The sequence below is a fragment of the Bactrocera oleae genome, chromosome X (assembly GCF_042242935.1).
Source record: "Bactrocera oleae isolate idBacOlea1 chromosome X, idBacOlea1, whole genome shotgun sequence".
In the NCBI taxonomy this organism is placed as follows: Eukaryota; Metazoa; Arthropoda; class Insecta; order Diptera; family Tephritidae; genus Bactrocera; species Bactrocera oleae.
This window is the reverse complement of record NC_091541.1, coordinates 31,093,085-31,111,041: the sequence shown is the minus strand read 5'-3', so window position 1 is coordinate 31,111,041 and position 17,957 is coordinate 31,093,085. Positions and strand designations below refer to the sequence as shown.

General features: G+C 30.5%; 1 protein-coding gene across 6 annotated transcripts in view; it reads right to left on the bottom strand.

Moving 5' to 3' along the window:
* Window positions 1–340: 340 nt before the first annotated feature.
* CaMKII (Calcium/calmodulin-dependent protein kinase II) overlaps window positions 341–17,957 on the bottom strand; it is a 111,771-nt gene continuing 94,154 nt past the window's right edge. For all 6 annotated transcript variants that reach the window (XM_036367081.2, XM_036367084.2, XM_036367095.2 and 3 more), the window contains 2 exons: window positions 12,396–12,510; window positions 341–11,885 (listed from right to left, as the gene is read on the bottom strand). In XM_036367081.2, coding sequence (XP_036222974.1) covers window positions 11,741–11,885; window positions 12,396–12,510 — 260 coding nt within the window. In that variant the 3' untranslated portion in view covers window positions 341–11,740. The remainder of the gene's footprint in view (window positions 11,886–12,395; window positions 12,511–17,957) is intronic.

Here is a 17,957-nt window from a genome sequence, read left to right as displayed (position 1 = left end):
CGTTGTTTGGCATTTTAGGTGACGATATGTATACATAAAATTCGATATAGAAGAAAATGAAAACATTTCACCTTTCATACAAACATACGTACTTATGTTGAAAGAAAATATAGTACTGTGAAAACGAAGAGAACTTGAATCATTATAAATTATTGAGAGATGAAGTAAATATTAAGTGGAAGTTTTAACGTTCTTTCATAATATAAGTATGTATAAAATTAGTCAACTACCACTTGCAGGAGTAGTATTGGAAAAAAGAACGTAAAATTAATAACAAAAAAAAAAGAAATGTATGTTTTTACGGAGAACATCCAACATACATACATTTTGAAACATATGCTTTGAGTTAGAGTTTAAGAGTATTTAACTTTATTTTTTCCACAAATTTACATATACATAGACCATTTTCATTACTGTATTTATTCAGCTAGATTTAACTTTAATACAAGTAAGTATCAATGCATTAATCTTAATTCCTTTTATTAGTATTTTCATTTTTATTCTCTTCTTCTCTTGATTTTATTATTGTAATTTGCTGTATTGATTTATGTATATAATAATAAAAAAATTACGCTTCAAAATATTTTTTTATATACGTTTTCAAAGTAAGCTCAACGGCCTTCAGTGTGCTTTTTAAATATTAGTCTAAAAGCCAGTGGACGGCAGACTCTATGTATTTTACCCAAGACGATATTTTGCTAAAAGATTCTCCTTTACCTACCTTACAAGAGATCGGGAACCACTAAGCCCAGCGAAGGTAGCTATGACGTCACTAAGGTAATACAGGTATGAAAATTAGAAGAGTTTCGAAAGTATTTTAACAAAGCTACTGTTTGGTCATATTAAAGAGTACAATGAATGCATCGCCCAAAATTATTGGGAGACCATTTTGTAAGTGTCAGACGTTTTGAAAATTAAAAGAAAATTAAAAGTATTTTAACAAATCTGATTTTTATATACATATTATACTTTTAATACTTGTATTAGCTTATTATTAAAACGGCAGACGTTTTCTACGGTTGTAACAGTCCGGCAGACGGTAATATATATACTTGTATATTTATATAATATATTACCTAATATTTATAAAAATCAGATTTGTTAAAATACTTTTGAATTTGTGTTTTAATTTTCAAAACGAAAACTCGAAACTCTTCTAATTTTTATACCTGTATTACCTTAGTGACGTCATAGCTTCGCTTAGTGGCTCTCGACCTCTTGTATGGTAGCTATAGCAGAATATTTTAGCAAAATATCACCTTTGGTAAAATACATACAGTTTGCCGTCCACTGGCTCTTAGACTATATCGATCAAAAATTAACTCAAAATTAATTATCTATATTCCATTATAAACATACATATATATGTAGGTATATTCGAGTGTCTGTTATATTCTATCTTGATTTTTTTTGTTGCAAAGTCCCCTGAAGTATCAGTTTTTGGTTTTAAAAAAAAAGGATCCAAAGGAAAGAAGCTCTTTATTTTCATTCAATAAATTTACAATTCTGAAAAAGTTATATTCTAATACAAAATTCCGCTCTAGAAAAAGTATTAATGATTTTTTTCACAAAATCATGCATTTAAAGTTATACGCAGTTAAAGTTATGCATCAAATGTACTACATATATTCACATAGTATACAATGTCGTATGAATAATCGAGAATATACCAGTATAAATCACTTGAATAAAGGCTCAGGTCATTTGATGTATAACTTTACCTGCGTATAAGGAATGTGTTAATGAAAAAAATTCAGAACTTTTTTGCAGAGTAAAGAATTATGTAATAAAAACTAATTTTTTCAAAGCTGTAAATTTACTTGCTTTATGCAAAATATCAAAAAATCTGATGTTATAAAATTGGCAAATACATACAATCTTAAGAAGGGAGCAATGATCGCTACATTATAATAGTATTTTGCAACAGTAAAGAAAATCGACTATTTACTTCACATTGCAACTATCTATATCTGAAATTAAAATAATATTAGTTGATAAGAGTTTTTCGTATATCTTTTTACTCTAAGCAAAAGAAATATGATTTAGGCACGGTTTAAATTGAAAATAAAGAGCTTGTTTATGTTGGTCCTTATTTTTATGGCAAAAACTGAAACTTCAGGGCAAATAACCGACACTAATGTATATGTAATGTTTTTGTATTTTTTTTGGTACAACTGTATTCTAAAGATTGTTGAAAATTGTATTTAGTATTGAATTTTACATAATTTTGAATATAATCTACAATTCTTTTTATATTTTTTTAGTACATGTATGTACTAATATATTTATGCATGCATATTTTTTATTTTATTTTTTATTTATAGTGCGAGTTCTCAATTGAAATTTTATGATACGTAATAGTTTGATTTCAAAAGTACAAATAAATTTGTTATTTTTATTAAGAATACAGAAAAAATTTCCCTTCAAGGTTTCTTATTTTTCTTCTCTACAAATTTTTAATTTTTAAATTTATTCGATTATTCAAAATCTATCCTAATATATGCATATGCGTTTCTATGATTGTTTAACCATTTATTACAGTGTTACTTGTTTGTTAACTTACATAACAAGTGTGTAAGTTAAGCATGTATGTATATTAATTTCCATATATCCGTTAGAAGATTTATATATGTATAAAATATCAATATCAATGAAATTTGAAAATGAAATTTATTGTACCTTAAATCAGCTGTAGGAATTTTAGCTATTTTAAATATAGTGAATTTAACAATTTCGAAAGCTTAATGGCAAACATATATGTACTTACATAAATTTTACAAGCCATTTTTTTACTACCGGTTCAATGCGTATTTCGTTGCTCAAAGAAAAGAAAAACGGAATGTACATAGAGTCAAACATTAGAGAAGGCAATTAAATGGAGACTTATAAAGCGCATTGCATCATTATAACCTTATACTTTTTCCATTTAATCGGAATTCATCCTCTTTCATCATTTCTAGCACAATACTACAGTTGCGTTCCACAAGAGCCTGAGAGTACACAAAATAGCGTTTCTTATAGAAGAAGTTAAGTATTAGAGAGTGAAAATTTAATATTTAGATTTTGAATATTTTTCCTTTTATAAACTACCAAGTCTGTTCTGTATACGAAATATGATTCTTGCGTTATCCTCATAATTCCGACAGATTAGTGGCTTAGATAAACCAACCTAAAAAGACCTTCTACCTTTATCACCTTTTTTCTCAATAATTATACGGAATCGGTTAGATTTTTTTAAAGAATTAAGGAACATGATGTGCATTCCTGATGGCAATCGCGACAGCAGTGTTGCAAAGTTGCCAGAATATCACGTCCTGCGTAAATTTCTGGGAACACCTGCAACATGACATTCTACTGACATTTTTGCGCCCAATTTATACAAAGAATCAGCAACACAATATTTTCGTCTGCACAACGCAATGGAAAAAGAAAGGTTAGTATAATTGTGATTTATTTCACTTTATATCAATTTAGTTTATAGACATTTTTTTTACTCTTTTGCAGCGAAATATCAGATTCTGCAATTATTAAGTTTTTGGTGCGTTGTCGACTTCACATGGAGGCTAAATTTGTCGGCATAGAGAAATCTTTTCTTCGGGTAAAGTGTTAGATTTCATGAAACCCGTGAATTCCGAAGTTACATACTGTAAAGAGCTAATCCAATGAAAATGTTTAAATAAGTCGGTCTCATATAACCGGATAAAGAAGCGACACATATCAACAGGAAGGGACGCTACCAGCTGGGAGTATTTTGATGCATTTCAGCTCCTTTGGAAAATTTGCAATACTCTTTGGAAAGTCCCACATGCAAAGAGAACGAAGGTGACTCGGACAGTTGCTTTGGAAGCGACGGCAAACGCGCCAGGAAATCGACAAGTGAGACATTAGCATACTTCTTTTTTATTTATATTTAATAAATAAAATTTGTTCACTTCATTTCGTCGATAATTTAATGAATTTCCATTTTTTGGCAAAACAAGCATCACATCAGCATACTTAGAAGCGTCAAATATGCAACAGAGTTGCTGTACTGCTGTAATTATTACGTAGCTCGAATGCAACCATAGCTAGATAAATAGAAGAGGTCATTGTATTAGATATATTATGCGAAAAATAGATTGGCTTGCTGGATTTATAATATAAAGAAAAAGTGCCGTTGTGATAAACTTAGCAAGGATGTCCGATGTGTCTAAAGGTGTAATTAGGGAGAAGAGGAATAAGATATGCTCTGTCGTCAAATTTTTTAATAATAAGGGAGATAATTTGAAATATTGAAATTAAATTTAAATAAAAAAATAAATATTTTATTTTACAAAGATTCTAAGATGAATAATAATACAAAATTGTTATTTAAAATCACATAAGACTTCACCGGCGGCGTCTGCAGTCGCTTGTACTAAAATGTTCTTGCATTATTTAGATTATACTTAAGACAGTATTAGTCTTTATTATTTTATTACAAATATTACCCAATAATTATGTAAAATTTGCTGTTTTTAACGAATAATACAAAATTAATCAAGAAATTAGGTAGAAAAGTTTGTAATATTTTAGCAACCTTTCATTATCTTTTATAATAACCATATGTATTTTACTTACATATATCTATACATATGAAATATTCATAACCTTAATTTGTTTAAGTAGAGGATCAAATAAGCGCATTTATAATATTATACATGTTATAACAAAGAATTTGAAAGGCAGACACGATGCGCACCTAACTGGTAAGTTGAAATTACTTAACATAACTTTGATGGTTGAGTTAAACATACGTATACATATTTTATATGCGCTTGTGCGATGAACTCCTTTGTTTAAGCAACTAAAGCTCGGATATTTGAAAATGTTGTATTTTTATACATTTATGCGATAATGTGCATGTTTCAGTAAAGCAACCTCAAGATTTTGGAAATAGCAGCCACCTTTAAATTGCTTTTAGTCCTTCATATATGATTGCCTTGTTTTATTTAAACCTTGCGAAAGCGTGAACCAGGACTACCTTGCTAAGAAAAAAAAAGATTTTTTATTTAAACCTATTCCATCGAACACACCGATATTACGCAATTAAATACTACAATAATTATAATTGGTTGAAACTTTTACACTATATTCTTGGGAAACTGCTGGTACTGAACCTTGTCTGCATCGGCTTTCGCTTAATAATTGATGAGCATGTTATTTTTTCTTAATTAATCTAGTTTAGCTATTCTACCATATAAACATATATAATATTTAGCGTTGTTGTTAAACCAAAAAGCATAACAGTTCATAAATTTGTCTGCATTCTCAAGTTCATCTACCTACTAAAGAACAGAAAGTCGGTTTTCATTTGGATAATATGACTAGCGTGTTTCCATTTAAATTTGAAAGCGGTAAGCCTTCTCAAGTTCAGTTTACTTTTAAGCTTTTAGATTGTTAGATCTCTTTACATAATCTACGTATTTGTATTATGTTTTACAGATCTTGTGTTATGTTATCTTGTTGTCATTAACATTGGTTTTCTTCATTACACATATACAACATTTCATTTAAATATCCTTTAATTTTTGTTATTGGAGATCCTTTCAACTTACCATTTCTAAAACAAAGTGGACTATGTTGTAATTGATTTTGTCTACTACATGTTATTTGATTACAATTAACGATAATCTGTTTCCCAAATATATACATAATAAGTACAATGAACATTGTTTCAAATTATCCGTAAAGGAAGTAGTTCCCAGCGAACGTGGACCAACTTCCACGGGATGGCTGTTGTATTATTCACGTATACATGTTTTTAAACTATAACATTATTTTGTTTAAACTTTGGACTCTGTCCAGTTTTTTGCTCTCATAATAAAATTAATATTATTTAGGGTATCATTTTTTTAATCAATATTGCTGAATGATTTTTTCCATCTATATATTTTCGGAAATCGAGTCAATTTAACAATGTACCCTCCTTATAATATTTAATATTAATATATATTAATCGGTATTAATTTGCCTTCTTTATATATTTCGTATTAAACGGTCATGTCTAAGGGTGCCTGCAGAGTAGTCGCTCAAAGCCGAGCTGAGCGCAAGACTTATTTCGATCAGCGCTGGTCGAATTGAGGTACCGCAAAGTAAATGGAAGATTCAGCGCAAAATATGAGACCATCTTACAAATGAACTATGCAACAAGCAAGTCGGCGCCGAAAAGCGCTTCAAAACTGGTTTTCTCACAAAGATCAGCTTTACGCTCGGATTTCACTCTGCGGCGCCTGTGCGAATTCTTATGAAAATGTGCATGCACAGTTTTAAATCTGATTTATCGGACTCGTCAGCTTTGCGCTCGGCTCGGCTTTGAACGTTTTCTCTCCAGGCACCCTTATTATAATTGACAACGAACATTACTATAAGTGTTAATTTGGCTGTGTACCAATCGACAGAAAATTTGACAGATTAATGTAAAAATTCGAATACTTTCCTGGGAATATTGGCAAATATGTATGTATATGTGTATATATATCATAGGTATCTAGTACAAGCAAGCCTAAAATATTCGGCCAAATTAATATATATTTAGATAAAAGTATGTTTTGAGTTAGGTCCTCAATAAAAAAGAAATTAAAAAATTATTGCATCGTCATTAGTAACAATAGAGAATAGAACTTTTCGTTCCAATTTGTGTAAAAACTTCTGCAATTTTTTCAAATACAAAATTTCAAATATAACATTGCATTATTACTGCCAGATAGTATATAAAAGAACCATTACTTTTACTGTAATTATATACTGTGTACCAGTGTACGGTTGCAAAAAATGCAATTAATTGAATTAACATTTGAATTAAATTTGGTATTTATTTTGCAACCCCGAAAATCAAATATAATTTTTAAATGTTTAATTCCAAATAAAGGATAAAAAAATATAAAAACAAATTAAGTCCAAAAACCGGATTAAAAATTAAAAATAAATAAATTAAAAATAAATTTTTAATATCAAATATTGGATTGAAAAAAAACTGAATTCCAAGAATATAAATTAAAATTAAAAAAGTAAAATAGAAATAACATTGTTCCGCTTTTGCGTTTTTCGTGTTCCAAAATTTTGAACAAGCACAGAGCCATCATTTTCAATAATCAAGGCTCTGAAGCACTGGTCGACAAACTTACACATTCAAAGCATTTATATTTTATCAACTTTTAATTCTGACTTTGGGATTAAACATTTTTTAAATTTTTCAATTTATACAATTTTCAAATATAACTATTGAATTCAAAAATAAAAATGTCAATTTTTAATCTCAATCATTTTGGATTAAAAATTAGATTTCAAATTTTCGATTTCATATCCAGGGTTACGAAATTTTTGATCAAAAGAATTTGGATTGTAAATTAGATTTCAAATTTTTAATCCCAACATCTTGGATTAAAAATTAACTGTCCAATTTCTGATGTTAGGATTAAAAATTAGATTTAAAAAGTTTTCAATCAAAATTTTTTAGTCAAAAATTTCGCAACCCATACTAATATTATCCCCGTTTATAAAATAAATTTGCCAAATAATGGGATTCCGTTCAAAGTGTTGAGTATTTTAACATTTGGTATTCCGCCTTTGTTCAAAATTGTAAAACTAATAGGTACATATGCAATTGATAGTAACATCATTGATAGTGTTTAGCCTGAATTCTCTCAATATTTGTGGTTGTGCGTCTTATTGTAACCCCACATATCGTATATTTATTGATTTCCGAAAGGCTGATAAATTGTAGCTTCATTTTAACTTTTTGTAGTCGGGTTTTATTTTTACATAAAATCTAACTAGTATTTTCAATGTCGAAAGATTTGTTGATATTTAATCTACCTATAACTGACTGTGACAAGGAAAACATAAAAGTAGACTTTTTTATTTTAGTTATCTAGTAAGTATATTTTGACTATAACTAGAAAAATAACTGTGTATTTAGTACCATCTTCTTGATTCTATTAAAAAATATTGTTTTGTTATTGTTATTAGCTACTATAACGGTCAACTGTTAAAATTGGTTTTCAATTTCGCTATTATTATTGATCAGATAATCTTATTATGAGTACTAAGAAAAGAATTTATAAAGGGAGCATTCTGAATACTTAAGAAAAAAAAGTTAACTTCAGTTGCACCGAAATTATAATACCCTTCACAGTAGCATATATTATATCATAAAACGGTATAAAAAGATCTTTGTATTGATTTTGATCGATCAGTTTGTATGGCAGCATAGATATAGTGGTACGATCTGAACAATTTCCTCGGGGCTTATACCGGCAATAATCCATACCAAGTTTCATAAATATATCTAGTCAAATAAAAAAGTTGTCAGTACAAGGACATGGTTTTGATCGTTCAGTTTGTATGGCAGCTTTATACTATAGTGATTCGATATCGCCGCTTCAGACAAATGAGAAGCTTCTTGGAGAGAAAAGGACGTGTACAAAATTACAGGGCGATATCTCAAAACCTGAGGGACTAGTTTTCGTATATACAGACAGACAGACGGGCAAGGCTAGATCAACTCAGCTTGTCACGCTGATCATTTATACTTATATTTTATTGGGTCTCTGACGTTTCCTTCTGGATGTTACAAACTTCGTGGCAAAATTAATATACCTTGTCCAGGGTATTAAAATCGGATACGCAGAAGGATAGCGATGTTAGGAAAGTACCGAAATCGCACACAATATTCAATTGTTGTAGTGTCCAAAATACAATCTTGGATATTAATCTGATGGAAAATTTGTAGTTTATCGTGAAGAGAAAATATTTTACGTAAAAAGTAGTTAAAATAAGCGCTATCCCTATAGGGTCTGCAAGATTAATTGCCTACTGAATATTCGTTTTTTTTTTTCTTAAAATTTGCTGCTTTCTATTTTGTAATATACAATTTTGTTGGGAATTGAACACGATTTGAAATACAACACTTTTACTTTCTTTATACACACTGATTAGTAATATATTTAAATGTAACTGATAACATCAATGTTAGCTTTAGTTTTGTCATAAATGACAATGACAAACACAATTTTCTACAACGTTTTTCCCTTGTTGGTTATTTAACCACAGTAACATCAGTAAAAGTTAAGATCCTTCGCGCTATGTATTTGCAATACCAGAAGACTAAATATGACTACAAGTTACGTTAGGTAAGGTAAATAGGCTGATAGAAATTTAATAGTATTTCGAATGCTCATTAGCTAGGCACTAGGTCTGATAAGTGTGGTCGCTTTATGGGGTTAAGGACATTAAGGGGAGTCAGAATTATCAAAAAGTCGATATTAAGTACAAAAAACATCTTAGAAATAGTCTCTGAAAATTAAAAGTAAATCAGACGAGTTTTGAGTCCTTGAAATGCGTTATGAGTTTTTCTCAAAACTATGTTTTTGTAACTGGTGATCCCTCTAGCTCGAAAACTGCTCGGTAGATTTCAATGAAACAGAATGAAAAGCTTTTAGAAAACATGAAATACTAGTGCCTGATCGAAAGATTTTTTTATTATAAAACAATTATTTTGTAAACAATTACCTGTTGGCTTTTTCACGAAAAAATTTTCCTCAGGCCGCCATCTTGTTAGTTAAAAAAACAAAAGGCTCCGATCAAGCACTAGATTATCTATTAATAAAACCAATTTTTTTCCATTGATTTTAGATTAATCTCCTAGGATTAGTGATGGTCGCCGCAAGGAGTTTTTCATGTCTCTTACTACACCTAACCCGTTAAAAGAATAACAAAATTTTCAATGTTTGCAATCGCATTAATTGGAACGATTCACTAGAGCGGTAAGACTAGAATATTTTGCCGTTCAAACGGTAAATACCGGCAAATATTTTTCAAGTAGCCAGTGCTAAAGACTCGATTAGTTGTCCGTCGGGTCTAAGTAACTGACTGTCAACTCGGCATCACATCTACGTTCCATAAGCCTTGTGCTAGTTTTTTCACACAATGTTCTGAAATATTTGCTTTAATTGAAGCATATAATCAGTTTTTTGTATGTTTTTTTGTAAAGAAAGCCAGTCAAAGGTATATGCTACATATTATTTTGGAATTATCGAAGAAATGATGTAATATCAACAATTATTAACTTTATTTAACATACAAATAACTTTTTATGTTAATCGTTAGTCGCGGTCTGCATATGTGGTAAAGTGTGAGTTCACAACAAATTCAACAGATAGCACGATTTGTGAAATCGTTAAATTGTATTAAGTACCGCTTGCACATAACTCGACGCGCTTTCATTGAAGATATATAAATTTGGATGAGAATCTTAAGCAAAATTGATATTCCAAAGAATATAGCAAACATATGTGAACCAGTTACACCACTTCTATCTTTTTTTGACGTTAACTGGTAAACTTTTTTGCTACTTTCACATGAAATTTTTTGCGTTGGAGAGCTTAGAATCAAAGAATGCCATTACGTTTTTAACAATTGAACCAACGGAAATTTAAAATTTTTTCGAGTGAACTTGAATTTGTTAAACACAAAAAATATATAGATGTGTATTTATATAGCATGTATCAGTTATAAGCTTTTCATTTACAGCGCATTTTAAACTTCACAACACAAATATGCTTTTTTTAATAAATAATTAAATATTTGTTGAACCTTAGTATACTTGCTTTGCAATTTTTATGCCACATTTTGTTTAAACATTATTTTCATAGCTTAGGGGTAAACATTGTGTCGGTTTGTAAGTTTTTTTTTCTTAATTACTTTGTAAGATTTAACTTATTAGTTGTGCTATTTAAAAATTTAGTATTCAAAATTTTATTATCTTTAACCTAATTATCTCCAGTAAATCTCTTTATCCCCTTTTTTGTTTGTTTTCACACACAGTAATAATGTTAAATTTTCAATTAATTTTTTTTATTTGAAAGTTAAACTCTGACAGAATTTTATGTAGTAGACAAACACAAAGTACAAACGTAACCTTACATCAGAAATAATTAGCTACATACAAGTAGGTATATAAGCGATTACCAATAAATACTTAAATAGTTGTTGCATAAAATCTTAATTAAACTCATTGTTATATTTTCACATTTCACTTAAATAACAAACAGTTTAAGAAAGTTTACAATATTTTGCGCACAACGTGCATTATACGCACTTTATTTTCAATAATTTTATCTTTTCATTATCTATTTCACTTTTTTAATTCATAACTATTTAAAATAAATCCATATCTTTTCTTTTTTCATTTGCTATGTTTTTGCAATTTTCTAACATGAAGACAAATAATATCATCTCGTAGCACCTGCAGTTTGCATAATTTAGTTTTTCATTTATATATATATATTTATTATAACACCCTTATATTTTGCCTTCACTTTGCGGCACTTAAATATTGTATCCTCTTTTATATTTATTATAAGTAAAGTATGTCCACCATCTTCTTTTACTCAAAGACCAAACATGTTGGAAACAATTGCACAACAATAATCTGCTTTAATTATGAATGCATTTCAATACCACAAAAACCTTTTATTTTATTGTTATTGTTACCGGTTTTCTTCCAATAAAAAGTGTACAAACTGCTTCATGAATTCAATATTAGTTTAAATTTCTCCCATTATTTCTCGTACTATTAAAATTGTTGTTTTTGTTAAATTGTTTGGTAACATTATAGTTGGTTGGTATTTCTGAGCAAGCCCCACAGTTAATTTATATAATTAACTGTCTCAAACAGTAGTTGTGGTATGCTTACCGACATCGTTATACGTTAATCATTCTACTTCTGTTGAATAAAATCAAAAGTTGTTGCACCGCTAATTTTGCCGGACGCGCTACGATGAAAATGTACATTCTGCCACTTATTATCTCGTTTATGCCACACACGTGTTTCCTCTGACTGGTGCGTATGTGCATGTCCTTGCCTAATATAGGGTGAAACGTTAGCAGTGAGTTAGTGTTAATAGCTAAAATAACTTTTTTGTATTAATATTAATTTAAACAGATTTGTATTGCAAATAGCTGATAGCCCGTATGCTTTTTTACGAAATTATTTATCCGGTATTGCAGTACGTACTAAATCAGAAGATTGCAAATTATGGGCTAAGTGCTAGTTGGGATTACACCATAATTAGCAGCTGTAGCAAATCATGGTGTCAAACATTAAATGCGACTTGATGTACTAAAAATTTAATGACATAGAATTAATAATACAAATAAGCAAATATTTCTTTAAATTAGCTAAATCGTTTTTAAATAAAAACGTTAAATTTGTTATAATAACTCCGCAAACGATTACTGGCATACAGCATAGGATCACGCAACCAATTCTCGATCATAGCGTTGATGCATATACGCGTAAAAAGGGCGGCTAATATATTCCAAGTTAATTTTAATGCTTTGATTTCATTGTTGTTAAATGGCGATATACTTACTTGTCTATATATTGTGTTAGACGTACATAGGCAATGCATGCTGCATCTTCTCCCAGCAAATGGACATGAGGATTCAGAATAGTAGTATTTATGGCTTTACAATTTTTGCCCAGTACTGGAGGGAAGAAAAAAGAAAACATATTAAGCAATTACTAATGAAAAATTTTCAGCGGTAAATTATAAATGGGTTTTTAACAAAAGTACCGTTATCTAATGGCAAAAATAAATGCTTTCTAAATGTAAAATTTATTATTTGTTTACTTTTAAGGAATCTGAAAACAATGCAATAATAAATTTCCATAATATACTAAAGTAAATAAAAACAAGAAAAAACGTAAGCTTCCTCTGCACCGAAACAATAATACCGGTCACAGGTGCATAAAAGAGTATACAAAAATTTTTCCCTTGGTTTTGATCTGTCAGTTTATATGGCAGCTATATGCTACAGTGGTTCGATCTGAACAATATGCTCGAAGATTGTGGCGACGCCTTAGATAATAATCTACGCCTGAGACGATACGTTGTCGATAGTGTTCGCTATAGTAGTCTGATTTGGAAAAAAAAAAAATTATTTGGAGATTGTACTGTTACTTAGGGGATAAAACCATGTGAAATTTCGATGAACATAGCTTGCCAATTAAAAAGGTTTTTAATACAAGACCTTGCTCTTAATCGATCAGTTTGTATGTCAGCTATATGCTATCGTAGTCCGATCTGAAAAACTTCTTCCGACAATGTAAAATTTCTTTTGACAAGAATTCATATGAAATCTCTCTCGCATATACAGACGTACATGGCTAAATCGACTCAGCTCGTCATACTGATCATTTCCAAAGCTTAAAAAGTAGGAAAGACAAAGACAAGAAATTGAATTAAAAAAAACCAAATGGTCATTACAAAAGGAGACGTTAACTCTCTTTACTCTGTTATTCAGTTCACTCCAAAATACAATTTGGAAATAAATTTTTTATCACTAAGACAACATTTTTTGTTGCATGAGATAGTTTAATGGAATTACGAGGGCATCTTTTCCTGATAATAAAGTATTATGCACTGACAGAAATGGATTTCTGTTCTAACCAGAAAGTCTAATCACTTTCTTGCGGATAGCCAAACGGCAGTAAAGGCTATCGGTAGCGCAAGAATGAAGTCTCACTGCCTATGGTTATTTAAGGACGCAAAATCGGTAAATATCCTTATATAGGTATAGAAGGAAATGAAAAGGCCCAGCCTTTTGAATAGAATCGGTTCAGTGCTTCCCCTAACGATATACCTATTATAATGATTTTCGAACTTCCGGTTGACTTTATATTGCATATACCATATTCCGCAATATCTTATATACAATATAAAGATAATAGTTTAAAAAAACTAAAAAAACACGCTTTTATAGCTAATCGAACCAAAAAGTAGGAAATAATTCTTAATTACAAAGAGTTTATATTATAGTAGTAGCAGGTCAAACAATCAATCATGATTAATTAATAATAATAATAATAACCCAACGATTACCTCCTCCCGCCCAACCGACGCGGCGCGCATACGTGCGGAATTAGCCGAGTCAGAAAAGGCAAGAGAGTTTTTTAAGTGTTGAGATCTAAAACTGCTCAGCTACAGAAACAAAAATTTTAACAGCTAAGATTTATAGTTACAATATAATAAATTGTTACATTTTCATTTATTAAGAGAAAACAATAAAGTCTTTTTAATTTTGAAAAGTGAGTCAGATAAGTCAAATGTGCTGGAATGAGAATTAAAATCATGACATATACGGCGGAATGGCTCGTTTAGTTCAAAATTTGATCTACAGGATTTTAGCAGTAAAGGTCTAAACTGCCTCGAAAGGCGAACCGGGATATTAAATTTAATTTCAGACAGGAGAAAAGAACTGCAAACAGTTCCATTCAAAAGTTTCACTAAGAATATTATGCCAAGCATTTCCCTACGACTAGAAAGTGTAGGTAGATTAATAAGTTTTAAACGACTAGTGTATGGAGGTAGACTTACCCTAGCATCCCATCGGAAATGCGCTAAGGCGAAAAGTAAAAATTGTTTTTGAACCGACTCTAACTTGTCAGAATGGATTTGGTAGCTAGGGTTCCATACCACAGAGCCATATTCCAATATAGGTCTAACCAAAGTTGTATAAAGTGTTTTAGTAATATACGGATCTCTAAATTCTTTAGACCAACGTTTAACAAAACTGAGGACAGCTTTTGCTTTCAAGACCATGGTATCAATATGAAGACTGAAATTAAGCTTAGGGTCCATATTAACTCCCAAATCAACATAGTTAAAAACTTGCTCTAGAATATGGTGTTTTATTACATAAGAAGAGGGGTGCACAGATCTACGGGAAAAGCACATCGTCTTACATTTATTGAGATTCAATGGCAAATCATTTCTATCACACCATGCAACCAAATTGTTTAAGTCTGTTTGCAACAGACACCTTTCCTCAGTTGAAGTGTATGATTTAAAAAGCTTTACATCGTCAGCGTATAATAAAATGTTTGAGAATTCTATTACTGAAGAGATATCGTTAATAAACAACAAGAACAGAATCGGGCCAAGATGACTACCTTGCGGAACACCTGAAGAAACATTAATTGTATCTGAAGGTGTATCCTCAAATAGCACTCGTTGTGTTCTATTATAAAGATAGGAAGATACCCATTGAAGGAATCTTGGCTGAAAGCCCAGCAGATCAAGTTTATGTATGAGAATCGACATATTTACTTTATCGAAAGCTTTGCTAAAGTCTGTGTATATAACATCCGTATGCTTATGTTCCCTAAAACCCAATGATACATGGTTTACAAATTCAAGTAAGTTTGTTATAGTCGAATTCCCTTTACGAAATCCATGCTGAGATGAGGAAATTAACGGAGAAATCGAAAAGATTATATGGTCAGTGATGATAGCTTCAAAAAGTTTAGGTATAACTGATAGTTTTGCGATACCTCTATAGTTTTCAATGTTGGATCTAAATCCACTTTTATGCAAAGGGATTATAAATAACTGTTTCCATATTGAAGGAAATATACCGTGTTTAAGAGAGGAATTAAATATCCTTGTCAAAGGCAAGTAAATATATTTGGCACTATTTTTTAGGAAGCATGAGGGTATCATGTCTGGGCCATAACTAAAAGATGGTTTTAACTTATTTAAGTTAAATAGCACGTCTTCTTCAGAAATAATTGGAGCGTTAATTAAAGTATTCGAACACAGCACTTGCTGATAAGAAAAAGTTTTGGAAGAATTATTACAGTAGTTTGACTTGAAAAATTCTGCAAACATATTGGATATAATATCATTGTCACTTGAAATGATAGATTTGTATTTCATTGCGGAGGGAAATTTGGAAATCCTGCGTTTGGAGTTGACGAAATCATAAAACGATTTTGGATTACTTACAATATTTGTTTTTACTTTATTTAAGTAATTATTATAACATTTTTTGTTTAGGTCAAAATATTGTCGACACAATAGAGAATATTTAGAATAGTCGACAAGTGAACCGATTTTTTTAAAATGTTTGAAGGCTCGAGTTTTTCAATTTATATAACTCTTTCGAAAACCACGGACTTATACTTTTGCTTTTATTAACAATTGCTATTGGAACATACTTTTCAAATAATTTCATAATAATGTTATTAAAATGAGAGACACTCAATTCAATGTCACCATTATAATTAGGCCATGTTATTGTAGAAAGTTCTGTATTTAACTTTTTAAAATTAGCTTTTGCAAAGTTAAACCGAGTACAGAAGCACGAAGTTTGATGATTATTATCCCGTACATTGCCTGAGATTTCGACAGATATTTCCAAAGCAGGATGATATGAGTCCTCTGGTAGAACAAGAGGATTATTCTGAATAACGGAACACTTTGAAGAGGTATCAACGTATACTAAATCTAAGCATTTACCAAATTTATTCGGAATCAAATTAATTTGGTTCAGACCCAACTCGGACATTTTTTCGAAAAACTCATTAAAACATGACCAATTGCAAATCGGCACGATATAGTCATCGAAAGGTTTCCACGAAGCACACTTTAAATTGAAATCACCCAATACAATTATTGAATCTGCATTATTTGCCATCGAGGTAGCACTATTTATTAAAGAAGCATGCTGCATGTATACAGATAAGTCCGAATGGGGTGGTATATAAGATAGGGTTAAATAAATAAAGCAACTATTAACGTATACTCTAATACATTTAAATTCAAATGAGTCGGTCCCTGGAACAAGAATATTTTCAGATGGGATAGAGGAATGCACGGCAAATAGAACACCTCCACCGATTCTGTTTAGTCGATCACATCTAAAAATTTGAAATTCGCTGTTTAAAATCTCATTATCAAAAATGTGAGGTGTTAACCAAGTTTCTGTAAATCCAATTATATGGAAATTAAAATTGGATCTGTTCAAATACAAGTCAGTTAATTTTGTATTAAGACCTCTAATATTTTGATAATAAATGCTTAGCGAATTTCTACCAATCAGTGTTTTATATCGGTGGTTGCTTTTGGTAATTTAACAATGTTTTCCTCAGTTTGACTTCTAAGTTTAGGTTTAAATTCAGGTGGCCAGAATGAACTATCTAAGATCTTTTTGAATGTTTCAAGAGATACGTCTATTTTAAACGATGATATACTTCTATCATAATTGAAGTTAAATTTACGTATATTGATATCATCGATTTTTAAACGCTACGAAATGTAAGACTTAATGTCCTCCACCAAGGTATCTTTGGCAAGTCTCGAAATAACTATAGACTTTTTAGGTGGAATAACTATCAAATTATAAACTGATGCTACTAAGTTAATAGGGGGAGCCTCTGGAATTGTGAGACACTTATTACTATTAGATAGAGCTTTTGGGGAATTAAGCCCTTTGGAAGTTGACGGCTTATCACCTTGAGGGCAAGGAGAAGAGAGATTTATTAGGTCATTGGGAGGAGACGTTCTTTTCTGAACAGAAGAACTAAGTGTTACTTCATCGGAAGGACGTTTACGCTTAGAAGCAGGTTTAGAGGATTCGTGAGAATCATTCAGGCACTTAAAAAATTTGAACAATTTTTCATAGTGCCTAAATTTTTCAGTGAGGGTTACAAGATCACGACCGATTTCGTTAAAGCCATTGCGTGTCTCCCTATAAATAGATCGATTTCAATAGATCTACAATTACAACAGGACCAACGAAATCCCTTACAGTCGAGAATAGAATCTAAGATTCTACCAGTCAGTCCAGCGCATTTAATATGGGCAAGCCCATCACAAAGCCAGCATGAAACGTAGCGATGTGACTCGCCTTTAATGTTACAATTGGGGAAGTTACAAGTCATAATAAATAACAAGAATGAAGATCAAATAAAAGAGTAAGTAGAACAAAATTTAATAGATATATAATAAATTAGCGTGTTAACAAAATATTAATAATAATAAATTCAATTAAGAATAAACGCAAAAATAATAGCAATTTTTTTAATTTTTTTTAATCAAAGTTTAAAACCAGTTTGACAGTTTGAAAAAGCAATATAGCGAGCAGTTTTA